Source organism: Pinus tabuliformis, chromosome 3_2, assembly GCF_031772625.1.
Source record: "Pinus tabuliformis cultivar Carrire ecotype Pingquan chromosome 3_2, CPIR1, whole genome shotgun sequence".
Taxonomy (NCBI): Eukaryota; Viridiplantae; Streptophyta; class Pinopsida; order Pinales; family Pinaceae; genus Pinus; species Pinus tabuliformis.
Window position 1 is genome coordinate 386,983,473 of NC_142302.1, and position 27,604 is coordinate 387,011,076.

Sequence of the window (27,604 nt, forward strand, 5' to 3'; positions counted from 1 at the left end):
CATTCTTTTGTCGAGGACAACACATCCCTTCCACTTGTTTAGTCACTCAGTCATGAGAAGACTAGCTCCATGTCCTGATGAATGGAAAAAAGTGAGGTAACATCAAAATGGTTAGAAATAGCAAGATTCTTTCATCAAGTTTATGACTGTAATTACTTAAATTTGTTGTGTGCACAAATGTTCCACACTCTTCATTGTTTCCATTGAAATATCAGTTTTAAAACACATGCTTTCTTGGGAATTTAATCAGTTAAACCTATATATTTCATGCAATTTTGGTCAATTGCTGTACTGGAAATATATACCTCTGAACTTGGTTCAGTAGTAGAATAATCTTTAGTGTTTGCATAGAGATTCAAAGACATGTAGCTAAACCATGAAGACTGACTGTGTATTTTAATGCCTTTTAGACCTTTGTATATCTTCTGTTCTGTCTTGGCTTCTTGAGATTTTCTAGTTGAAGATGGCCTGCCACTTTTGCCAGAGACTGTGAGTGTGAGAGCAATCCTATGGCTCTCATTGTCGTTAGTTAACAATGGATTAAGAATTGAACCAATCTATAAAATGGACAAAAGGATTGGGCCGTTCTGATTAACAACAGCAGGACGAAACAAGAGGAAAATGTTAGCTGTAAATACTAAATGTAGTTTTCCAAAACACTTGAGCCACATTAATTATTCTCAACCTGCACTGCTAGTAATTTGTCTGTTAGCTTATATCTCGAAAGAATTAAGACAGAAGGAAATGCTCCATGGCAAAGGAAAACAGAAGCTAGATGAGTGTGATGGCATAACTTTTGCTTGAAATAAAGGCTAAATTCGTGTACCATCTGTCTTGAGTAATTTCTTGCTGACAAGGTGTAATTTGCACTCGTCAACATTATCATGGAGAATCGAGAGAGTGAGAAATGGGGGAATAATAAATTGCATTTAAAGAATTCAGGCTGATTGTTGTTACTGCAATTTTTTTTTAGCTATATAAATCTGAAAACTATATATGCATCAATAATAAATTCATGTTTAGGTTATAAAGAAACAATATCTTTTCAAGAATTATCCAAAAGTAGGTAAAACATTTTCTAGTCAAAACATAGCTTCGACATCTTCCTAGAAATATTTGATTTTGGCAACTTCAAAATGCGTTTTTTATCAGGAAGGCAGCTCACATCAGCTGATCAATTTGAAGGGCAAAGTAAGATAAACAAATTCAATGAAATAAAGTGTAATATGTTGCATTCGCTACCAGTTATAAAATCTAATATCCCAATGATACAACAAACTATAGAACAATTTTGGAAGGTAAAGCGAATATTTTAGCTGCAGTAATAAGAATGTACTGACACCACCCATCATAAGCTGTGCATCATATTGTTTTTGAGATGGAACTTACAATGACAATCTAGGAGTTATTTTTCTTATTACTTTTATAGTCATCCCTTTCTTTTGGATGGACATAATATCGTTATTCTTTGCAGGCACGACAGGGGCACAAGTGTCAGACATGTTTGAGCTTTGGCACTGAATAGATCAATTGATTCACATTTTTTATTTCTTTTTCTTTTCCAGAGTACCTAGACCTGTTCTGTTTTGGTTGGTAAAAAAGCTTATAATTTCATTAATGATGCAGATACTTATACAATGTAGGGTAGGCAGAAAATAGCAACCTGAGATGGTTTAGACATAGATTACAATGTGCTTTCTGATTTGTCCTCGCCATTATTCTTTATCTGTATATACAATCTTTCTATTATCTCGATTCTTGAGTGTTGATATCTAAGACTATTAAACGAAATTCTGGCCAATTTACCTGAAGTTGGTAGATTGTGTTGTGATATTTATATAACATTCCCAATTACATTGCGAATACAGAATGCATAAACTATTATTAGATTACTGCAAACCATCCAATAGATCAAAATGAAAAAAACGATAGCAGGTGGTGCCTTTCTGGGCAGCGGGGTGTCTAAAAGGGTAGCCTGGTTCCTTATGTAGTGTCTTGCTTCACTACACTATTTCATGTTTCAACATTTTATAAAACGGATCAAAATTTTGATAAGGAGCTTCATGATTCAATAATAATGCATTTTTGTCGTCCATGCTGTTCTCCTTTTGTTATCTCCAACTGTTTCCTGATCCGAGACAATTTTTCTCTTTATTATCTTAATTCTACTTCTTGTTCTATCACCCTCATCTTCAGATTGTGGAATTTGTTTTTCACATTTTTTAAGTCAGATTCCACACTATTCTTCCCCTTCTCAAGGTTATTGAGAACCTCAGAGCTTGTACCATAAATACCAAGGATTGAGATGGGAAGTTATTGTGAGATTCTCCATATTTAGTCATTGTTGAGTTCAGGTAAATCTAGAGGCCCTGAAGTGGGGCTTGAAGCTAACTGCTGTTTGAATCCAGTCTGGGCAAGTTCACATTGAGGAGACTGAAAGCCCCCTGGTATGGAGGAGCTCAACATATGTTTGCACTAAAAGTTCAGAGCCAAATGGTTGAGAAATTTTCCTTATCAAGGGTGATTCCCATTGTGTCAGGGGAAAGATCACAGGAACCTTTCCTGCCTGCAATGTATAGTTATCTTCAACTACACCAATTGCCATTGTCTTACTACTGTTTGAAATGAAGAGCTTTCATCCCCATTGCCTTCCAAACTCCCTATCTTTCTTCTTTCAAATAACGCTCGATAAGCGTCAGACTTAGCTGAAAAATCCCTATTGCTATGCAATTCTTCCCAAGAGACCATAGGTATCAACACCCAATGGGGGAAGAAAAAAACCCAGCACAAACAGATTTCTGCCCAAATGATAGCAAAGGCAAAAGCAAAAGGTCTGATCTCGAAAATGAAAGAGCAGAGCTTGTGCTACCCTTAAACTTAAAGCCCTTAAAAATAAGACTAAGTTGGTTAAACTTAGTATGGAGAGAAAACCACGATACCTTGATGCCAAGAGCTTCAATCTGAAGAAGAGCAGGAATTGAATGGCCAAACAATATGTCCAGCCCCTTTGGCAGTCACAAATGTTCTCCCTGTGAAATTTTCAGCAGAAGCTCAATCCATACTATTGCCACGTAGAGGATTGCAAAGGCTTAGGATGAAAGAGTATTTGCAAGGGGCATTCCTTAATTGCCTCATTTGCAATTGATACCTTCGTTGCTGAGGTGATTTTGTCGAGTGTCCAACACCTTCCATGATTGTCCTTGGATGAAGGTTTCCCATCATAATTTTTTGGACCACCTCCCATTACCATAAGAGATCTTAGGGTGTTCTGCTAATCTGCTTCAAGACGGGTTGTAGATGTTTTCAACATTATGTCTATTATCTTTGGGTTATAAGGTGAAAAAGTCTGCATGCATGAGGTGTTGTACACGTGATCATACTTTATTGATTTGCACCCCATTATCTTGTTTCACCTATGTGATTCTTGACCTTAGCACCAGTATTCACTATATAATTGACCACCTTATTAGCTGATGTGCAAACGTGAGAAGATCTTCCCCTGCTTAGAGGTAGTCAAAATATTGAATGTTGATTATCTTGTTTCACCTATGCGATTCTTGGCCTTAGCACCAGTATTCACTATATAATTGATCAACTTATTAGCTGACATGCAAACGTGAGAAGATCTTCCCCTGCTTAGAGGTAGTCAAAATATTGAATGTTTCATGCAACAAGGAGTCTGCTACCTTTTAAACTAACATTCAATGTGTGAAAAGGTCCAACCACAAAATGCAACCTCAAGAGAACTAAGAGGGGGAGGCCACTGTCATCTCACCAACCCTTTTCACTCTTTAGGTTAGCTCTCCGCCAACTCAAAGGGGCTCCTTAAGAAATGATTGCTAAAGTCTAGGCAATGTGGCTCAAGGTGAAATGAAGGAGTGGTTTTAGCAAAACAATAATGGGAGGATCAAGACTGGTGTCAAGTCCATTGGGCTGGCGGAGTCAAGAATCAATTGCTAGTGACAATGACTAAGATATCAAGAGTGAACGTAGCCTGAATTAAGGATATATAAACAAATAATTCATGCTATACAGTAAATGTGGAAATTTAATTGTGAATACTCAAATGAGCAATAAATCCAAACATGTGGCATAGGGTTTGTTTATTGAAGGATATGTAAACATGTAGCTACCTCTGATTAAGAAGAAAGGTACACGACATATTCCAGCAACAAGACAAAGGTTTAGAGGGAAATGAACCATTCATCAACTCTTCTAAATAAAGGAATAATCTTCTTGATTAGGAAAAATTATTATCTATATTTCTGTCCTTACACATACATTTGATACAAGTAGTTTCCAGCCATAGTCTTCAACAAGTGAACCGAAGGACATATGCCACAATAGTAGAAGTGTCTAGCTTTCCATTGCCTTCAAGATCTTTAACAAAAGTACAATAGGGAAGATGTCCCCATCTCCAACGATGCCAAATAAACGAGAGAGCAAACCCTTGTATAGGCTTAAGCTCAACTCGCTTCTACAATGACATAATATTTTCCTTAATTTATTTTCCAAGGAAAATATTAGAAAATGATAGAAAATATTACAATAATCTGTAAGTGGGTGAACTAGGACTAAAATGCTCATAGAAAATGGGAAATAGAATATGGTAGATGAATGTAGTGCCACATGTGTTTTTTCTCCATCTTCTTACTCATGCAAGGTGCAAGCAAAGTGTCACTTGTCTTCTCCATGTGCAAAGGCACTTCTTAAAATAACCACTTCAAATAACATATCATGACATGTCAAGAAAGTAGGGTGTTTTCCAAGTAGATGTGTTAGTGCCAAGTATACAACTCTAATGATGAGGGTGCTCTCCAATACATGCAGGTAAATGCCAAGTGTCTTGGTTATAATGGTTTCTTCTTGAGGCCTCTTTGACCATAAAGGTATAAACAATTGTGCCCTTGGGATTTGTGCTTCTTTGACCCCTTTTATTGGCATATAAGCAATAAAATATTCTTCATCAACTGTGCCCTTGAAAGGATTGCTTTTGTGAACCATTGTGACTAGATAATAACAATAAAATATTCCCTAGCAAGTGCAACCTAGGAAAGAGAGCACTTGGGTCCACATGTAAACCTCCACTATGATTAAATATCTCATGCATGCATGTGCCTTTAGGAAGATAGTGGTGTGCCCTTGATATTTGTGCACTCTTATCTACTTTTAACCAAGTCAACCATGAAGAAACCACCATATAAAGTGCGTCCTAGAACATTGTGCAAATGGGTCCACACAAAATTATCTTATCTCCTCAAATAATGTGCAAGTGGACCTCCTTTGACCAAGTGGATTTAATTAAAATATCCTAAACCAATCAGGTGTGTTCGCACAGGGAAAAGTAAAAATATGAGATATAGGGATTAGTATGGTATAAGACTTAGGGAATTATAAGCAAAATATATCATGCCCCTCCTAGGAGGTGGAATGTGGTGAAAGTGTGTTGTGTGTGATGAGGATTTTATCTAGGTAAAATGTGGAGATGTGATGTGATACACGAACTACCTATGCAAAATGATGAAGTGTGTTCCACCTAAGTAAAAGGTGAAGATATGCTTGTGAAATACAGGTTCCCTTCTTGCTCTTATGGAAATTTTGTGGAACATGTGAAATTTTCATGTATTGCAGTAACTGAAAATTATTCTCCTAACTGTAAATTTAATTTTGCAGTTTACTTGCTACGAAACAATGAATAAAATCACAATTGCAATTTTCACCATAAAAAATTTTGTGGAAAATAAAATGCTGGAAATTGAGAAATTCTAGCACGATAATTTATCATCGTTATTTTTGGACAATTGTCCTCAAAAAAACCCAATGCGAGAAAACCGGTGCAGCAGATGATGGTTTTATTATTATTCTTTAGCAACAATTCTGAGTACAATAATTTGGATGCCAAACTGGAAATCCAATCTGAGAGAATCATTGGAAAAATTATTGTGAGGATTTTTCCTCACCCCACAAGTGATTTTAGTTCTCGGAATTGGCCCCTCAACAATTCGTAACTTCCTTCTGCGTCAGCCTCTGCGTAGTGCTTGTGTAGGCCTTGTTGTTGCTGCCTCTGGAAACTCTTGAAATCTACAACTCCGCTTCTCTCTGGCTTTGGAACTGATTCATTGATTCTCCTAATCAAAATCCCGGCCACCAGCTATTGAATTGACTACTTCTCCAGCTAGATAGAACTGCTCTGTTGTTGTTGCATGTGCAATCTTTGCACAGTTCATCTAGGAAAACTCACACTCCCTCAATTTGATTCTTCCAGTACTGGAAACCTCCATTGGAATACTGCCTCACTCCTCTGCCACTTGCTACTCAATCTTTGGCTCGAATCCTCTTGCGAAATCACTATGCCACTGGGAAATCGATCTGCCTAGATAACTAAGTGTTTGCACTAGCGTGTTCTCCATCTACCCATCGACTTCTTCTTATAATCTTTTGTTGGGCCTCTAACGGCCAAGATTAAAACTTAATCAAGGCCCAAATTATTTTTTAGTCGATCCGTGTGAGTCTCTAGATGATTCATATCTTATCTCTAATTAATTAATCCCTTTTCCTAAGTTTAGACTTGGGAAATAATTAAAAATAGGCTAATAATCTAATTGAGACACTTCTAGGTGGAATTTCCAGAAACAATCTCTGGGTTATGGAGAACTCCTGTGTTTTAGCCTTTCCACATAGTTTCGAGACTAGAACACCTTTGATGCTACAAAAATTAACACTCCCTCTTAGCAAGGAAGGTGTTCTATCTAGGGCTGCACATTCTGTCACAACACTCTGTCTTTGTACCACCCTCTATCACGCTGTTGATGTCTTGCCATTGTGATTGCCTACCACTGCCCACCAACCACTGCACAACTATGATGCTGCATCTATGCTGCTACTGACACTGCTATACTACTGCTAGCTCTGCATCTGCACTGCAACTCTCTCTCATCTGTAGCTGCTGCGATTGTAACCATGACAACTGAGAAGCATCCTAAATAAACTATCCTTGCTACTGAAACAGGTTCTCCACCATACCCATCTGTTCTCTGAAATAGAAGAACTTAGCTCTTCCTAGAGATTTCATGAGTATATCTGCAACCTGCTCATCTATGGGAACATACTGTAGCTGGACCGCTTCACGCTGCACACAATCTCTGATGAAATGACACCGAATATCTGTGTTTCGACCTGTCATGAAGCAGTGCCCAAAGGTACTTTTCCTCTCCACTAAATTGCCTGCCCAATCTGCATCAGTGAACCCGCATAGTCTGACGTCATCCCCTCTGGTATATCTCAACCCATACTCGACTGTGTCGTGCACATACCTCAAAATGTGCCTCGTTGTTGTCCTATGTACCCTCTTTGGTTCCACCATAAACTAATTGAGGGTATTGACCGCAAAGCAAATATTTGGCCTAGTGTTGACCAGATACATGAGATAATCGATGAGTTGTCTATATAAGGTGGGGTCAACATCCTTGTCATCTGATGCATCTATTTTCTTCCAGTTGGTGATCATGGGCATAGACATAGGTTTACAATCCTGCATCTTGAATCTCTTCAGAATATCTGTAGCATATCTTCCTTGCCCAAGGAAGATCTCCCTGTCCTTCTGCCACACTTCCAATCCTAGGAAATAACATAGTTTTAAAAACTGGCCTAGCTAACCGGTTACCGGTCTAACCGACCGGTTAGCAGGCCCACCGTTTGGAACCGAAGCAAAAACCCGATTTAGGAGGCTAGATGGCGAGAAATGGGCCCTAACCGGTCCTAATCGGTCGGAATCGGCCGGTTCCGCCCTAAACTGGTCGATTACCTGCCATGCTCGCGGAGGACCCACACAACAACTTATCCAAGGTGGTTTAGGGTTTTTGGAGGGAAAGTAAGGGTCCTTTCCCTCCAAAAACACCCTCTCCAAGCCTTTAAGAGGCCCTTCTCCCTCTCATTTGTCTCACACATCTCATTTGGAGTGTTTGTGAGTTTGCTTGGGAGCGTGGAGAGTGTTGAGTTTTTGTTGGAGTAGTGGAACAATAGAGTTTAAGCTAAGTAGTAGTCATCATGCCTCCAAAAGCTAGAGATACTGCATGGGCTCATTGTGATATGATTGATGACAAAATGATCTGCAAATATTGCCAAAAATCCATTGAAGGAGTCTCATTGCTTATGTATTTTGTCGATGATATGTATTGCACTCAGTGCCATTTTGATATATTCACCTTTACATGGTATATAAATGAACAATCTTTGCATATTTTGCCTCTATTGGCTTGGAATCATGGTTTTAAATCTTAAAAATAGATTTTTTCATTAAAAATTAATTATTTAATGTATTTTTCTAAAACCGGTTCGTTTAGGCCTAACCAGTCCCGGTTCGACCGTTTCCGGTCGGTAACCTAGTTCATTAGGTGGACCGGTCTGGTCACCGGTTTCGGTTTTTAAAACATTGGGAAATAGTGCATCAACCCCAAATCCTTCATATGGAACTCTACTTCCAAGTTCCTCTAGCAACCCTTTATGAGCCCTGATGACCTTGTCAGGACGAGATCATCCACATACAATACTAGGATGAGTGGCTCATTCTCTACCATCAAATAGTAAAGGTTGGGATCTGCACCACTCTTGATGAATACCATTTGCTGCAAGTAGCTATTAATCCGACCATACTATGCCCCGGAAGCCTGCTTAAGCCCATATAGAGATTTCTTCAGTCTGCACACATGAGTGCGCTTCTCATGAGTCTCAAAGCCCTTTGGTTGTTCTATGTGCACCTCTTCCTTTATCACCTCGTTCAAGAATGCTGTCTCGACGTCCATATGGTGAATCTGCCACCCCATCTAAGCTGTAAGGGATAGAATTGGTCGAATAGAAGTGTATCTGGCAATTGGGGTGAAGGTCTCCTCATAATCTATCCCTTCTTTTTGTGCATACCCCTTTGCCATGAACTTAGCCTTATACTTCTCCACGTTGCCATTTGCAACATACTTGATCTTGTAGATCCATCGAGAACCTACAACTAACCTGTCCTCAGGCCTCGACACCACCTCCCAAACATCATTCGTCATAATAGAGCTGTACTCATCTACCATGGCATCAACCCACACCTGATGCTGTGTTGTTTCTTGAAAAATGGAAGGTTCTGTAACTTGAGCCACCAATGCTTGGTACCTGTCAGGTTGTCTGCACTCTCTCTTGTTCGTTCTAGAAGCTCCAACAAACTCCTCTGCATCTCTCAATGTCTGACGAACTTCTCTACTGGTTCAACCACTAGTGGTGGGAGGTTCAACCAACTCGTCCTCATCCTGCCTCTGCTGCTCTGTCTTTTGAGATCTCACTGAATCTCCAATATCTGGGGAAATGCTAGTATTGGTCACTGTACTAGATTCCTGTGACTGTCCCACTGGTGGTCCCATTGGATGCCCATGTTGCTGGACCAATGGAGCTTCAGTTGGCTGATTTTGATCACCTGCAGGTATCTCACGAGATCTCTTGAAAGCTTGATCTTCAATGAACTTTACGTCATATCTCACTACAATCTTCCTATTTCTAGGGATGTAGATCCTTTATGCCTTGGTGGTTTCACTATATCTAACGAGGAACCCATTCTCTGCAGTCTGATCCAATTTGGTGCGCTTCTCATTTGGCACATGGCAATAAGCAACGCTGCCAAATATCATGAAGTGACTTAGGCTTCTTCCCTGTGAAGACCCCTTCTGGGGTTTTCTTCCCCAATGCTTTGTGAGGAGTTCTTTTCTGAATATGCACTGCTGTGTTACATGCCTCTATCCATAGAAACTTGGGCAAATTCTGGTCATATTACATTGCTTTTGCTGCCCCAACTATAGATCTGTTTTTCCGCTCTGCTACCACATTCTGTTGTGGATTGTATGGAGTTGTCCACTCTCTTCTGATGCCTTCCTTCGCACAAAAATCTGTGAAGTCTTTATCAATAAACTCTCCACATTATCTGAGCAAAACACCTTGATATTCTTCCTTGTCGCATTTTCCACGAGAACCTTAAACTCCTTAAAGCGATTGAAGACCTCATCCTTGGTATTCAAGAAGTAGATCCAGGTTTTCCTGGAATGGTCATCAATAAAGGTGATGAAGTATTCGGTCTTACTAAGAGCTCTGGAAATCAGAGCACAAATGTTTGAGTGTATAAGTCCTAATATGCCATCTGCTCTGCTGTCACTTCTTGGGAATGTTGCCTTAGCATATTTCCCAAGCACACACCCTTTGCACACATCATCATGTTCCGTGCCAAGTTCTGGAACCCCTGTTACTGTCTCCCTGAGCATCTTGAGTGCTCCATGGTGTAAATGTCCCATTCTCCTATGCCATAGCTCATTCATTTCCTTCCGACTGCTACTGTCATTGGCTATTAGTGCCATTGGAGAGAGGAGCTGCAACCTGTACAACCTGTTACTTCGAACTCCAGTCCGTGTCACCCTTTTCCAACTTGAGTGTTTGACAAGCACCTTCTTCCCTACAAAGTGGATATCATATCCCTTATCCTGTAACTGGGATATTGAAATCAGATTCATACCCAATCTTGGCACATGTAGTACATCTGTAGCGCTGGTAATTGCTTCTAACTCCATCTGAAAATCAATGGTACCTCTCCCCACTGGAGTACACTTTGTTCTATTTCCCATCGTAATCTGGAAGTCCATCTGCTCCTCCTCGTAACCAGAGAAATATTCTCTAACCCCCCTATCATATGAGCTGACATCCATTGTCTATATACCAAACACCCTGTGAAGCTGAGCCTGATAAGCAAACAAATTCGTCCTCCAATCTAGAAGACAACTCTGAAGCCCCCCGAATGTTAATTTTGTTCATGGTCATACTGAAGAATTTACTGAAGACAAATTTGCGTGCTATTCCTTTTCCACCCGATGCTGATTCTGCTTCTGCGAAAAACCCTTCTGCACCCAAACAAGGAATCTGCTCAACTACTCCCGCTACATGCTGGAATCATTCAACTAGAAAGCTGATTTTTTTTGCCAACCTGCACTGAAAAATCGAACTTCCCCAAGCAATTCGATCTTCCTAGCTTAGGCTCTACGCTGCCCCTAGAAATTAGTCTTGTTGCTCCCTTTGAACAATGAATTTCTGTGATCCAGGTGGATATTGGTGGCCACCTGCCTATTCCACTTGGTCCCCCACCATTATTTCTTTCAGTTTTTCAGTTTCCTTATTTGTAGCACAATTTACTATTTTTGGCAATTTTTTGGGTCCTAAACTTCCAGAGCCGTTTTGAGGCCCTAAACGACGTTTTTTCGGAAAACCGGGATGGTCATTCAAAAGTTATAGTCCTCGGGTAGATATTTTTAGCGTGGTATTGTGCGCGTCAAACAGAGATCATATGCCAAAGTTACGACCCTGGGAAGTTGATGTACCAATTTACCCAAACAGGGCCCATAGTTTGGTGCTTCATCTCCTAGGGTTAGGTTTTTGGATGTTTAGGGTTTTCCATTGTTTTTCAATAATAAATAGGCCTTTGAGCCTCATTGTAACACAATTCAGAGGCATGTAGCCGCCACATCGCTTCTCAAAGATAAGCTACCATCGTCCGAGCTAGTCTTATTTCCATTCTGTTTGTAAGCATATTTCAGTATTTGATAATGAAATAAAGTGTTATTTCTACTGCATCTTTGTATTTATGGTTATATTTGTAATTTGTTGCGTTCCTGTTTAAATCCGTATCATTCTACCTCCGCTTCTGAGCTTCTCCGTCTAATCAATCATGCTCTGATACCGTGTGAAAATTTCATCTAATGCAGTAACTGGAAATTAATCTCCTAAATGTAAATTTAATTTTGCAATTTATTTGCTACGACAAACAATGAATAAAATCACAACTACAATTTTCACCATAAAAAAATTATGCGAAAAATAAAATGCTAGAAAGTAGAAATTGAGAAATCTTAGCACACACACAATAATTTTAACATAAATGACAAGTAGAATGGAAGTGGATAGTCAAAACAGGAAATGTCTAGGTAGGAAATGCTCAGGATATAATAATAGTTTTGATAGCCAGAACATGGGCAATGGAGCACGCCATGGGGAATCTACTACATTTATTAATAATTATCTAATTGCCGTTATCAAATCAAAAACCACTTTGATAATCTTGAGTGAACAAGGTTATGTGTTCCAACCTTTCACAGATACCACTGTTACATTCACAATATTTGAGATAGAGAATTGACAAAGCAACGGGGCCAAAATTGTAGAAAATAGTTACATTGCGCTCACTCGGCTGTTCTAGTGATGCTATGGTTAGGAGTCAGCGCTGAGTTTGACAGAGAGGCAATTTTGATCGGGCCCAAAATAATTCGGTGCACATCAAAAACTTGACAAATAGGGAAGGTAGTGTGCCCAGGTGCAGAGCTAACATGCTTTTATACCACTGTTGAACTCAGACAAAAATAATAGACCAAAATTAGATGAATGTGAGATACTTTCTCATTCATATTATACACATTAATACAATTTCACTGAACCCTGGTTTTCAATTTCCAAGAGATTTTTTGGACTTTGCAAGTTTGCATGACTGTTGGCCTTCAGTTGAGGCTTTTCGCCTTCCACTCATGTGAATGTTCGAAATTCACATAACCCCAAAGGATTGTGTTTCCAACATAGAGGGCTTAGAGTTATGATTTATCCACTCCTTCATTTCCCATATTTTCTGCAGCTGATTCCCTTGTGAATATTTGCATTCTTTGATTTCTATGGAGTATGATCTTTAAATCAGTGTTGAAAATATCGGTATCGACAAAATATTGGCAAATATCGACAAACAGAAAAAATGCATAATATATTCATTTTTTCTTTCTTCAGATTTTTAAACATATAAAGCAATAACAACATGAAATAAACACATTGGCACATAAATATGAAGAAAGCAATGATATATATGGCATAGTGGATGTAAAATAAAAATGATACATCAAAGGCAATACCAAATCCTGTTGATCCTTGATAATTGTCCAATCAAGGACTCAAATGTGGAGATCCAATATAGAATAACATCACATATACAAAAGTATCTCATCATCATGAGTTATATGTAGCAAAACAAATAAAACTAGTAACTATCTATTTGAAATTAGTGCCCTCTCCCCCTTTTATGAGAAAACATGATGGGCTGTTTTCCAGGCCTGCCCCTAGCAGTAGAAGGCCCCGCACCTAATGTCAAATAATCACTGATGGGTATGGAGCTATGCTTTCTTATATCTATAGCAGATAGTGCTGACGCTGATGCTCCCACAATCTCCTCCTCCTCCTCTTCCTCCCGCGTCTCGTGCTACTCCTCCCCGGAGTCGTCCTCCTCTTGCTGCCCCGGTTCTAATGGTTCCTTTGGCTCTAACCATGCAGGTGACTCCTCCAAGATGGGCACCTCAGACTCCACCCTCCACTGAGACAATACATCAATATTGTCTAAGGAAATGACATCTGGATCCATTGATGCTTCTATTTGCTTCACTCAAAGTCAGATATTGCAATGCACATACACTAAATCATTGAGGGGTGAGGACTCCAACCTGTAAGAGTATCAAAAAAACTAATGAGTCTGGACTCTTGACACTTGAGGGTCATAAATTAAAATTACTATAAATGTAATTGCTCAACTGAAGGTTGAAGCTCAAAGTTATACCTGTTGTGTTTTTTTTAGTGTATTTTCTCAAATACACTTTAATTGCGCTCACACCCTGAAGAACTACATGTTTGACTCAGGATTCTTATGGCCAATTTTTGCAAATTTGGTGCCCTTGCACCATAACTTTGTCACCAAATATCTACAACAAAATAAATAAATAAAAATGTCAAAATCATAAAACATAATTAAACCTTCAAATAAAAGTTACATAATTGACTTTTAAAAATCTAGAATATAAATAAATAAATTCTAAATTGACAATTCTAATGAGTGATGACTTGTTACTTACATGGCATGAAGATGGTCGTTTCCCTAATAGCATCATCAAAGCCAAATAGGCCAACACAATCCTGATAAAACTGTATATCGCGATTGATTTTGCTATGAAGCTCCAGATCAGGTACCATCCTCTGAATACAGGAATGGAGCCCTTCCATCACCTCGCCATCAAAATTAAAGGCGCATTTGTATGAAAATGCGGGGTTGAGGAAGAGTGTTGCTGCATGAATGGGTTGATGAACCATCCCTGTCCATCGACTATCAATCACATCCCTTAACGTCATATGTCTATCAAACCCAACAAAACCCTTGTCTGCATAATAAGAAGGAATGACCTCCTTGGCCCTATCCATGGCCTCATACAAATAATCCATTGCAGGCTTGTCCCCATCTACCAATCTTAGAACCTTTACTATAGTTTCACTAACTGATCACACTTCTTCTACTCCCTGCTAAAATGTGTCAATGTACACCATTTGCAATGGCTCTCCTGTCCTGTCTCCTATTGTATCTACAATCATGCCACTCATAAAAAACAAACATTTACTTCCATTCAAACTGGCATTTAAGCAAAGACTGAAGAGTAATAAAGTTGGTGGCAAAATAGGTGATTGCAGGACGCTACAACTCCTTGTTTCTAGTGTATCTCCTCATAAGGCTAAGAACAAAAGCATGGTGATATATAAACTTGGGGATGCTCTTAGCCATATCAATCACATCCTTGATGAAGGAGAATTTCCCCATATCCTCAAGAAACAAATCGATACAATGTGCTGCACACAGAGTCCAGAACAATGTGTGGTGCCTCTCCATAAGCATCCTGCCGGCAGACACATAATTAGGTGCATTATCTGTTATGACTTGCACTACATTCTGCACACCAATCTCTTGAATGAACCCATCTAAAAACTCACATATCATTGCTGTATCTTTTATATGTGTTGATGCATCCACTGATTTAATAAACATGGAACCTTTAGGACAATGTACCAAGAAATTTAGAAGGGTCCTACCCTTCCTATCTGTCCAACCATCAGACATCATTGTGCATCCATACACTTCCCATATCTGTTTCAATTACGCCAATCAAGAGTTATGTTCTGCTTTTCTGCTTGAAGGATTGGCCCCCACAACTCCTCATATGTAGCACTTTTGTGCCTTAGGCCCACAACAACAATAGCATCACACATTGGTTGCCAAAATGGAATGGTTTTGGTGACACTGAGAGGTAAGTCGTTCCAGAAAAGACACCTCTCCATAACTCTATTTGCTTCTTGCTTCTCCCTTTTTTAACAACTGATTTTATGGAAGGTTGTGCTCCATGTCCTGTTCGTGGAATACAAAATGACGACCTCCCACTCCCAGTAACATTAGCACTAGCAAGTGACGCTAAGGAGCCCTTCTCGCTACCCTCAGCCTTAAAATCAGAAGAAGATATCTCGAACGATCTACCTGCACGTTCAACCTTGTTTCTTTCTACCTCTTCCTTCTTTTTGTCTTTTTCATCAATTAATTCAAGATCTTTTTGTATAAGCTCCGCACAAGAAATTGTACAAAGCCCAACATCATGTCTAGGGAGTCTAGCCAGATGGTATTTCAATTGCGTAACCCCTTCTGTCATCTTGGTCCCACACAATTTGCATGATAGATATGCTTGATTTGTCCCACCATCAGGCTCCACATACTCCCAAAATGGGTCCAAGGTTTTTGGCATATTTGTAGTGAACTAATTCAAACCTAGGGCACCAAAAGAACAAAAATTGGCATTAAACACCCATACAAAAAAAGTAATAAGCACTTCATTTTAAAAAAGTAATTTTTTTACTACATTATTTGCAATGTAAATGAAAAATGGCAATAAGAAGGTGCACAAGAAAGTTAAAAAAAATGAAGCTTGCTGTCCAAATATGGAGAAAACCCTTGCATTGGCTCATGGGTATGAAAATCATAGCAAATGGAAAAAAAAACAAAAAGTTGGTAGGCAAAAAGGCAAGCAAGCATAACTCTAAATCTATGAAACATATCATTAACATAGGGTTTTTTAAGAACATACCTGTTAATGGAAGAAATGAAGTTTGTTTCATTGTTCTTCAATCTTTGATCCACAAAAATTTCTTAGTTGGTGGTGATAATGCCTATTTGATCCTCAATCCCTCCTTGACAACCGCCACAAAGCTCTTCCCCTTCCTTCTCCAAGACTCAGAAACCAAAATGAGCAAATGAAATGATCGAATTGCCTTTTCTAGTTGCGACCCAGCCTACCCGGCGTTTTTTTGGGTCGTCGCACGATATTTTGCGGAAATATCGTGATATTTTCAGGCAAGGAAATATCACAATATTTTCTTGGCGATATTTCCGCTGAGAAAATATCGTGATATTTCCGAATATTTCCGATATTTCAGCGATATTATCAACATTGCTTTAAATTCCATGCCAAATGAGTGCAGTCTTGCTGCAGATATATTTATTCATGTAATGGTGACATTTAAAAGTGTTACTATCATAGTCGATATGATGCCATCAATTCACGACCATAGGGAGCAAACATCTCAAATACTGGCAATGGTTTTGTTAGATTTCGATAGGCCCAAAATATTGGGCAAGTCATTAGGTGTTTCTCCTTTGTAATCTCATATATCTTGAGATATTTGCCTATTGGGTTTCCAAGTCTCTCTAGAATTTTTGACTCAGAATTTGAGTGGAATGGTGTATAGCCTTTACTCACATGGTACTTAGAGAAATCCTTCAGATGTTGGTCAAAATTCACATTCTAGAAGTGCATATAAAAGCCCATAATGTTCAGAATGAAGGACTCCTCTTCACATATTTGAACTGTCCTTCTTGGTTATAAAAATAACCATGGAAAACTGTTTTGCATACAGATCTGGATCTATCCCCCCTTCCACGTTCTACCTTATGAATATCCACAATCTAAGAGTTGTCTTTGGAGGCAAAATACCCATGAATCAACAGATTGAGACACGACTACCGATAAATTCCTCATCTTGAAGTTTCCTTGCTTTAATATACACCTTGGTGCTTTTGTCTACCTTTCCCTTAAATGTACAAACCTATTTTTCCTTGTACTTTTTCTTGGCTTATACTGAGACAAAAGTTCACTGTTTTTACCAAATTTTTTCTACAGTTGAGTTATGGCAAACAATGTTTGTAAAGCATTTTTCTTTCCCAGATCATATTGTTATGCTGAACTAGGGTTGCGGGGGAGCGCCCCCCCGCTGACATCCCCGCTCTGAATTCGCGCTCCACTCAGGAGGTAGTCAGGAGCGCACTCCCTTTAAAAAAAACGTTCCCTAGTTTTTCGGGAGCAATTAGGGGAGCGGTTGCTCCTTGACCACTCCCCTATGCTCCAGGAGCGATTTTTAGGGGGAGCGGCCAAGGAGCGATTGCTCCTGACTGCTCCCCCTCTTAAAAATCGCTCTTGTCTGACGCCGAAAAAGAAGGCCGCACGACTGAGAGAGAGAGGTGACGATCGGCGACGGAGAGGAAAGGGAGGGAAAAGGGGAGGGGGAAAATGATAAAAAGACCTTCTCCCTTCCCATTATTCACTTAATCCATTGGAGAGCAAGAGGAGAAAGAGGGTTTGGAGCAAGAGAGAGTTTGGAGCTTGGAGAGAGCAAGAGGGAGGAGCTTGAGGAGTTTGCAAGGGGAGATTGGAGCTTGGGATTGAAGGTCAAAGAGGTAGGATCTACACTCTAATCTAGCATTTTTTTATGTTCATTACAATTTTTTTTTCTTTATTTCCCATTCCCATTCCTCCATTTTTTTGCAGACTCAAAACTTCAGAGTTCAAACATCATGGTTATATGGCTTGGCATTTTCTTCTTCTTGGTTCATTTTTTGGTTATTATGGTGTTGGAGAGTAGAAGGAGGGTTAATCATGATGAAGAAAATGATGAAGGAGTGGGTTATAGTGGATTTGATGAAAACCCCAGAGAGGAGTACCTTGGTGAGGAAGAGAGTGAACATGATGAGGCCCAAAAAACTAAACAAGACCAAACCCCATTGTGGAAATATCTTTCTAGGCTTGAAGGAGGGAAAGGGGGTGGAGCCACTAAATTTGCATGTCCCCATTGCAACAAAACTTTCATAGGTTCATACACCCATGCCGGAAGGCACCTATGTGGGAAAAGGCCACGGGATGAAGATAAACCAATAGGAATCAAAACTTGTGCAAGTGTGTCAGCAGCAGATAGAGCCAAATACATAAGGGAAGAGGAGGAAGCCCAATACAAATCTAAAAAATCAAAGGGTTTCTTTGAACATAGCTCACAATCACATCAACATACACAAAGAACTCCATCATACTCCCATGGCAGTGGATATGGAGGCATAGGAACAAACATATCTTTATGGCGTGGATCCATATCAGATTTCCTTGACGAAGGGTTTAGGAATGACATGGATTCAAAAATTTACTGGTTTTTCTATGCATGTGGGATACCATTCAATGTTCTTCACTCACCTTATTGGCATGAAATGGTTTATGCCATAAATGATGCCCCTAAAGAATACAAGAGCCCTGGGTATGACAAGGCTAGAACCTTTGGAGTTGATCATGAAAAAGCAAAAATATCATGTTCTTTGAGTAGAATGACAAATTCTTGGGCTGAGCATGAGATGTCCATTGTATCTGATGGATGGACAAATGTAAAAGGCAAGTCATTGATAAGTGTTCTTGTTGTGTCTATTAGTGGTGCCATCTTTCTTTCAGCATATGATTACTTAGAGAAGTTCAAGACCGACATCAACATTGCTGAACCATTATTTGAAACAATTGAACGTATTGGGCCATACAATGTCATCCAAGTCATCACTAATAATGTTGCTAATTGTAAGGCAACGGGAGCAATTATTGAGGATAAATACCCCAACATATTTTGGTCTGGTTATTTGGTTCACACAATGAACCTTTTGATGCATGATATTATTAAGAACAAAAACCAACAATACAAATGGATTGGTGATTTGTACAAGAGAGGCAAACAAATGATAAAATTTATTACAAATCATAGCAATACCCATGGGATTTTCTGCAATCACTCAAGATTGGAGCTGTTGAAGATTGTGAAGACTAGATTTGCTAGCTATTACCTCACCTTCAAGCGCCTTTTGAAGGTAAGAGAGTCATTGGCTAGCATGGTATCAAGTCCACACTGGCAGGTATTAAAGGACATGGCTACAAATGCAGCTAACAAACAAGGTTTTTAACCAGTGGAGGAGACTGCTCTTGATGGTCTGTTTTGGGCACATGTGAGACAAGTATTGGAATTCACCAAGCCCATTTATAACATGATTCATTTTGCAGATATAGATAAACCAGTGATTGGGAAGGTGTATGAGCAAATGGATACCATGTTGGGGCAAATAAAAGATATTGTTCAAAAAGATGATCCCAACTTGTATACACTAATTCACAATTGTGTGTGTACACGGTAGAATAAACTTAATGTTCCACTATATGCCTTGGTGTATATCCTTATGCCAAAATACTACTCTCCATATTGGTTGGGCCAACTTGCATCTGGGGGTGGGGTTAGTGTCAAACCCCATATGGATCCAGAGGTATCTACAGGATATATGCAAGCATTAAACAAGTTGGTACTTGACAGAGAGGAGTGTGCTAATCTGCGTCTTGAATTAGGCAGATACTTCAGTTGCACTGGTTTGTTTGGTTCTTTGCATGCAATGGAAGATAGAGACAAATTTGATGCTCTCACATGGTGGGAAGCATATGGCGGCATGAGACTTTTGCCAAAATTGACAAAAAAAGTTCTCTTACGGGTTGTAAATACTTCTTCTGCAGAGATGTGTTGTAGCGCCTACAACTTCATACATAATGTGAGAAGAAACAGAGTCAATGAAAACTGGGCAGAAAGCTTGGTTTATGTGCACTACAACTTGAGGTTGTTGAGTCATTATTGTGATTGGGATTATGAGGATCCAACATATAAAATTTGGGACAACCACCCAGAGGACGATAATTTGGAGGATGGCACTATACATCTTGAAGAATTGGAAGCGGAACTTATGAGAGATGAAGGTGAAGCAACAACAACCATGCCACCCCACCATCCAGTAGCAGTGCCAGTGCTCGAGTTCCAAGTTTTGTTCCTTTGCTGTCACCACCTCCATGTACCTCCTCACGTGGAGGCATATGCCTTCTGGTTCTGGTCATGCGACTGTGTGGGAGGAGATTCCTAGAAGACGAAATTAGACATTTCTCGTGGCGGCAAGACAAAGCTGTAGATAATAGATTTACTTGTCTTTTCTAGTTTCTAGTAGTTTTGATAACTGTTGACTCTTTCATATTTATTATGATATTTTTTGTAATCAATATATGACAATTTAAGTTTGAAGTTGGCAATTATAACTCATTGGTAATGAATTATGAATATGGTGCTTCTTGAAAGTTGAAAGTTGTTTCATTTCATTTCATATTAGATATTCTTTGTTGTGATGGTTATAGTTAGCTTACATGTACAGCTTTGGTGATCAATTATGATAAATGTTATATATTGAATTTTGAAAGCTTGAAACTTTAAGATTGATGAATCATGAGACTCAATATGTTGTATGTTACTAACTTGTGGACGTGGTTGATGAAGATTATAATTTCTAGATGATTGTTGTTATATGCTTCAATCTATGTTTTTTATGCTTTTTATATCTAATTCATCATTCTACATGCTTTTGTTGATATTATATGCATCAAAATATAAAAAAAATAAAAATATATATATTATATAAAAAATAGCTCATAAACCGGGAGCTTCTGAAAATGTCGCTCCCACTCCCACTCCTGCTCCCCATTTTCGCTCCTGCTCCCAAGTAACCTTGTGCTGAACAGTTCAGCCATGGTGTTTGGGTTTTTGGGCCTATCCTGGCCTTAATAAAAAAGGCAGGGCAAAATCTCCAAAATTTGCGTCTCATTTCTTCATTTATAATAAACCATTTGTCCATGTAGAGTGAAGTAAGCCTTTTTATAACTTTAGACATTTGCAATGGAACAACAGTGGCCTAGAAAAATAGCACTCTTCCCCTTTTTCTTTCACTCTTCACTTTGTTTTCTGCCCCTTATTAATTCATTTATCATCTTATTTGATCTTTAATCAAATCCCTCTTGACCATTTAATGATTGATTATATTCTTATTTCTTTACCCATATTGAGTTTTATTTTTGACCATTTCAATTATTTATTTTCTTTCCCTTTTTACTATTTAATATATTATATCCTTCCCTTTTAAGGTTATTTCTTGACCGTTTATCAATTTATATAATTTATATTTTTGACTGTTTATCATTTTATAATATATATAATTTATATTTTTGACAGTTTATCGATTATCAATTTATAATTTATTATATTCTTGACTGTTATTCTAATGCGTTGACCTATTTAAGGACTGATCAGCACTCGCTCTCATCATCTTTTAGCTTTCTGGTCCCTGATGATGGGTGGAGTGTCCACCTGAAACGTCGAACCGGGTTAACCAATACACAGTTTGCTTCCAATATTTTATTTATTTTTAACAAAATAGCACCTTGTTTTGAGGCTGGCAAATTTTACTATTCTAGCTCTAGAGAACACTGGTTTTACAGGAAATTCTAATAAAAGAATAGCAAGGTTGATCCCAACTCCATATCAAATGCTTGAGAAGCATAAGAACTGAAACTAAAGAATGACTCATGAAATGGAGAGAACTTATAATTGGCAGAAGTATTTTTTGGAAGATTCGTTCATTGTTTAATTTCTTTAGAAGTGTTTTTTGGAAGATTTGCTCATTGTGTAAATTCTTTATTATCTGGAAACTCTATTATGGTTAAACATACAAATGATTTAATTAATTTTAGGGCAAAAATATACGATGTCTTTATTTCTTTTCAATTTAATTACTGTTTTTGGTATGTGCAGGAAAGTGTGACCTTTTCCAAGGAAAATGGGTACATGATTCTCTTGGGCCTTTATATAAGAATGATTCTTGTCCAATACTGACGCAAGCACAAAATTGCCAAGGTAATGGAAGGCCAGATAAGGATTATGAAAATTGGAGGTGGCAACCTATGAATTGTGATCTGCCAAGATTTGATGCACACAAGTTTCTGGAACTAATGCATGGAAAAACCCTTGCTTTTGTGGGTGATTCGGTTGCCAGAAATCAGATGGAGTCAATGATGTGCATACTGTGGCAGGTTAGTTATTATAATCTTCTCTCGTGTTAGATTATAATTCAGATATCCTTTTCTGCTAGATGATAAAATTCATGCAAGATAGCTAGTTAAAAAATTATTGTTGGCTTGTTATGGTTTTTTGTTATACTAATTTGCAATTTGAATTTTATATGCACAAATGCTGAATTTGTTTGCTTAATTGTTCAAAGATTTGCACATGGACTGAATGCTAGCAAAAAAATTCTTGTTGGCTTGCATATGCTTTTTTGTTATACTAATTTGCAATAAGAATTTTATATACACAAATGCTGAATTTGTTTGTTTAATTATTCAAAGATTCACACATGGACTGAATGCTTTGTCAAGTCTAGAGATATTTTCTGATAGAAATCAATATACGATTTCCTTGCCAACCTTGGATGATGTACTAATAAATCAGGGTTTACCTTTCTGTTAACATATAAAATCTAAGGCAACCTTGGATTTCCTTGCCAACCTTGGATGACATTCTAATGAATTAGGGTTTACTTTACCTATTTGTTAACATTTATAGTCTAAGGTAGATGTATTGTTATGTACCTGACTGACTTCATTGTTATACTCTTAATTGAAACTCTCAATAATGAACTTACCTGCTCTTAATGCATTCCAAATGAAAGACACGGAGAATATTACATTTAAGTTTCAACAACTTTGGCAAATAAATTCATCTCCTATAATCCATTATAATTCATATAAATATTTTTTTTTTTCTCCGTAAAACTGATCTATTTATATTACAAAAAAGTCAAAAATGTTACAAAAATTACAGCTAGGCCAAAGCCCTGTTTCTTCAACGAAGATCATATACATTACTTCCATGCTGAGAGGAGCGACACATAACAAACTGAGACCGACACGTAACATGCTGTGACCGACACGAAGAGTTCCAGAGATGACACGGTGGATGATGGACAACATGGTGAACATGATGGACGACGCGTGGACTGAAACTATGGCGATATGGACAGAGATTACCGTCCTGAGCTAGATGACAGAAATGCAAAGAACTGAAAATGAAAAGGTCAGAGGAATTCATCCCTTGCTTCCCAGACTTGGCGAGTGCAGCGCTAATCTTCATCCGTGGAATGCGGCTCATCAGAAGCAGGTCCCTTGAGATTTTCCGCAGCTCCCTTGCCCTTGTCTGAGCTTCGTTGCACAGGCTCCCTACCCGGACTCGAGCTTCTGCGAACAGGTTCGCTGGGGCCAGCTTCATCCTTCTGGACCGGGCGCGTGAAATCCACAGTGGGAGTCTCCATATCGACCCGCGGAACTGTCACCGTGTCCATGCGCCCCCGAACACTGCTGCAATGCTCCACAGTAACAGACACTATGAGAGTATTGTTAGCAAAGGCACAGGGAATTCTGTAGCGAATGGCCGGATGTTCCGCATGGCCACACTCCGGCATACCCCAACAATTGCCTCTGGCATTACGGCCTGGAGGCCTGTTTTGCTCAGAGATGATTTCAAGTGAAGACGAAGGAGAGATTTCAGGCCTCTGGGAGCCTGAGCGCCCTCGAGACATGCCTCTGCGACTGCACATCCTAAGTCGCTCCCTCGGCATATGGCTATGGCCTGCCTCTCCAGCAATACCTCCAGAATCCCAAGCAATTACCCACTCCTCTGGATTGTCAGAATCCCAAGCAATTACCCACTCGACTGGTTTGTGATTCATCTGAGCGGTAAGGATGGCCTCCTTATTAACCGCCTTGCTCCTCGTATGTTGCAGCGCATTGAATGGCGCCTGCAACTCCCTGTACATTCCTCCAACGCTCCTCTGCTCCAGACGAGACAGCCAAACGACATTCCCATCCCCCCGAGACATTGCGAAAATACCAATTGCATCGCCTTCCGGCGAATTTAAGGTTCGAGCAGTTTGGCATGGCGTGGCTTGTCCGGGCTGCCAGAGGCCCATGTGACAAGCCACATGCCTCTTAACTGCCTCAACACGCGGCATGGGCGGTGATGTCACCCGCATCCGGGAGATAATTCATATAAATATTAATGGCAACTGAATATATATATATTTTCTATGTGGTTCATGAACCTCGAAGATCGGTGACCGCTACATCCACGAAATATTTGTACTAGGCAGATCCACCTGAAGGGATCACTTCCTGCCAACTCAACCATGGAGCCTAACTTCGAGAGTGTTGAGAGAATTCAACCCGTGACCTCTCAATAGCAAAGGTGCTGTAACGACGGGGACTCGACCAATTGAGCTAACCCTTGGGGCTATGGCAATTGAATACTTACATGCACAAATGTGAATATACGAAATGGTTTTGTAGGAGCAATTTATGACCTAGCCATAGGCATCCACTATAGACACCACCCCTAAGTTGGGCTATTAGGCAATGAGAGTAATGGCATGCATATTAACTATCTCTCTTACACCCTAGACACCACCCCTAAGTTGGGCTATTAGGCAATGAGGGTAATGGCATGCATATTAACTATCTCTCTTACACCCTAGACAATGCTGCATGAACCAAACCAAACAATTGCGAATACCATGAATCCCAATGACAACCAAATTGGAGCAAAATCACACAACAACCTCTACCGACATTGTCTCAAGTATTATTGCATTTACTATGATAATAATTGCACATGATGATGTATCATGAGATTTTCATGGCAATGGTAATATTGCCTTAATCATGACATTCAAAAATAATATTTTGTCGATATTTGCTAATATTTTATATTTTTTATATTTTTCAATTGTCCTTGATATTGTTGATAAGTTATATTTTGGTTCCTCAATGATATATTTGTTGACGTGCTAAATGTAACATTGCAATCAACATATGATTATTTTCTCTTTGCCAACACTTTTGCTTGGTGTTAAAATTGGCATCTAGGGCCAAATTCCACCTTGGGACAACTCATTTGATGCAGATGATGATTGCATTAAATTTCTCTTTTCGAGAGGACCAAAATTGATATAAAGATCATCTAATTTGAACAAACAGAAGTGTGTTTTTGAATTTTATTCCCACACATGCAAATTGTTCAGGTCGGCCACATCATCATGTAGGCTCATTAAGCTCAATGGACGTGTCACTTCACCCTCAATGACTTGTATAAATACAAGTGACCTCTCACCTCATTTGGCATCATCACTCACACATTCTTTTCTCTCCTTATCTCATTGGTTCGTACAACTATTGGGTATTCTCTCTCTCTCTCTCTCCCCCACATGTAGCGCAAGGAGGTCAAATTTCTGGATAGAATTGCAAGGCCGAAAATTTCAGGATTTGACCAAGTTTGACTAGCATTGACCAGGGACTCTTTGACCAGTTTTGACTGTGATTTTTAGAGAATTATTTCTGTTTCTTTAGACTACATTGTTGGGCACAGAAATCGAGAAAATCTGGGCACTTTTACCAGCGTTGACTGCAGAAAATTATAGCAGACTCTCTCACCTTTGACCGAATTTGACTGGACTTTTAAGGACTGTTTTGGGATGACTTTGACCAGCAAGGAAGGCCAAATTTGATTGGGTTTGACCGAGCTCCAAGTGGACTGTTTGACTGTTGCATTGACCATCATTGACTTCCTAGTTAGGGCTGATTTGATTGTTGTTGACTGAGAAGCAGTATTGCAGATTTTACAGGGTTGTTTTGTCTTTGATTTGGCAAGTCAATTTTGACTTTTGTACCCTCTCTCTCTCTACTGAACATTTGATATAATAATAAGAAGAATTCATCGAAGGGTTTGTCTTCTGCATTTTATTTTATGTTCTATCTACAGGTACTGCCAATGTGATTTATGGTTAATGTGATTACTATTGGAATCTAATTTAGAAAAATTGTCATTGGGCTGCTTAAAGTACATTGAAGTAATTGTGCTAATCATGGAACATACCATTGTTATCTAAATTTAACACTTGGTCATGCCACTATCAAGGACTTAAGGATCCTATTGCTCAAGGACCCCTTCGGAGCTAGGATACAAACTTGGCATAGAAACCCCAACCAAGCTACAGGCCTAGTAAGGATTATGCTTGGGTAACTCTACTCATCATGGAATCCCAATGCTAGACTTCCTAATGAGTAGATTGGAGCAATATACAAATCATAGGGATTAAAGAATGCATCTTAGTAGGTTTATTGCAACATCTCTCCTAGGGTCTCACACTCACGATAGCTTGTAGTATGTGTATGTTCCTATGCCCATATGGTTCATAGAGATAACAACCATAACATCCAAACCACAAAGCAAAACAATGCAAACAACCCCAAAATGATGGAAGAGAGTGGGATAAGAAACTTTCAAATGACAAAATGAGGCTTCTAAATGATATGTGCATGGGATATGTGGTATAAATTTATTTCCGAAGGTGGTGTCTTCTGCAACCACTTCTTAATCATGGAGGAGTTTAGTCATTGACACGTGGCACAAACAATTTCCCTTGCCTTTACCCTTCCACTTTTGTCACATCATAGCTCCCCTCTTGCTCCCAAGTCCTAGCAATCCATTCCATAACACGTTTTATATTATTATGCTTTATGCATTTACATCAAGATGTTATGCAACCAGCGCACAAAAAGATAGATCAACGACTTAAAAATTATCCTCTTCGAGGGGGAAACCTCCTTTACATTACATAAATGAACAATTCTTGGATGATACAAATGAAAAGGCGTTCTTTGTATATATAGGAGTCTAAGGGGTTACAATATAATCAGAGCCTACATAACAATAATAATGTAAGGGCACAACAATAACAACAATGGGTTTCTATGGGGCACAACAATAACAATATGGGGGTTGCATGGGCACAACAATAATAAAGGGGATACACTAGTGTTATAGGGACCTAACATGCCCCTCTCCTTAAAAAAAGTGTTGTCCTCAACGCTTGAGAGTTTTGGATGCTTTTGTATAAAATTATCACCCTCCCATGTGGAATCTTCAACGAGTAAGTTCTTCCACTTAATGAGATACTCTGAAATTGATCGATTCCGTAGTTTTCGAGTTTTTGTTTCCATCACTACTTCAGGCTCAAATAAGATCTTTCCTTGGGTGTACTCGGGAAGATGCAGACAACTCCAATTTGTATGCCATAGTACCAATCTTTTGCAACACTTTGTAAGGACCGTAGTACTTGGGTGATAATTTATTATCCTTCTTAGCTTGCTTGAGAGACATTTGTTTGTATGGTTGTAGCCGTAAATATACCCACTTACCTACATCAAAACTTCTTTCATTGCGACACTGATCTGCCTGTCGTTTCGTTCGATTCTAGGCCAGAGTGAGGTTATCCTTTAAGAGTTGGAGAACTTGTTGATGCTCGATGTGATCTTCCACTGCTTGAACCTTAGAATTTTCTCTTAAATATGATGTAATGGATGGTGGATGATATCCATAAAGTGCCATAAATGGGGTCATTTTTGCTGCAGTATGGAAGGAAGTGTAATTATTTATA

General features: G+C 39.0%; 1 protein-coding gene across 1 annotated transcript in view; it reads left to right on the forward strand.

Moving 5' to 3' along the window:
- LOC149181032 (protein YLS7-like) overlaps positions 1-27,604 on the forward strand; it is a 41,525-nt gene that overhangs the window by 1,837 nt on the left and 12,084 nt on the right. The window contains exon 2 of the mRNA XM_089416418.1: positions 21,871-22,148. Coding sequence (XP_089272544.1) covers positions 21,871-22,148 — 278 coding nt within the window. The remainder of the gene's footprint in view (positions 1-21,870; positions 22,149-27,604) is intronic.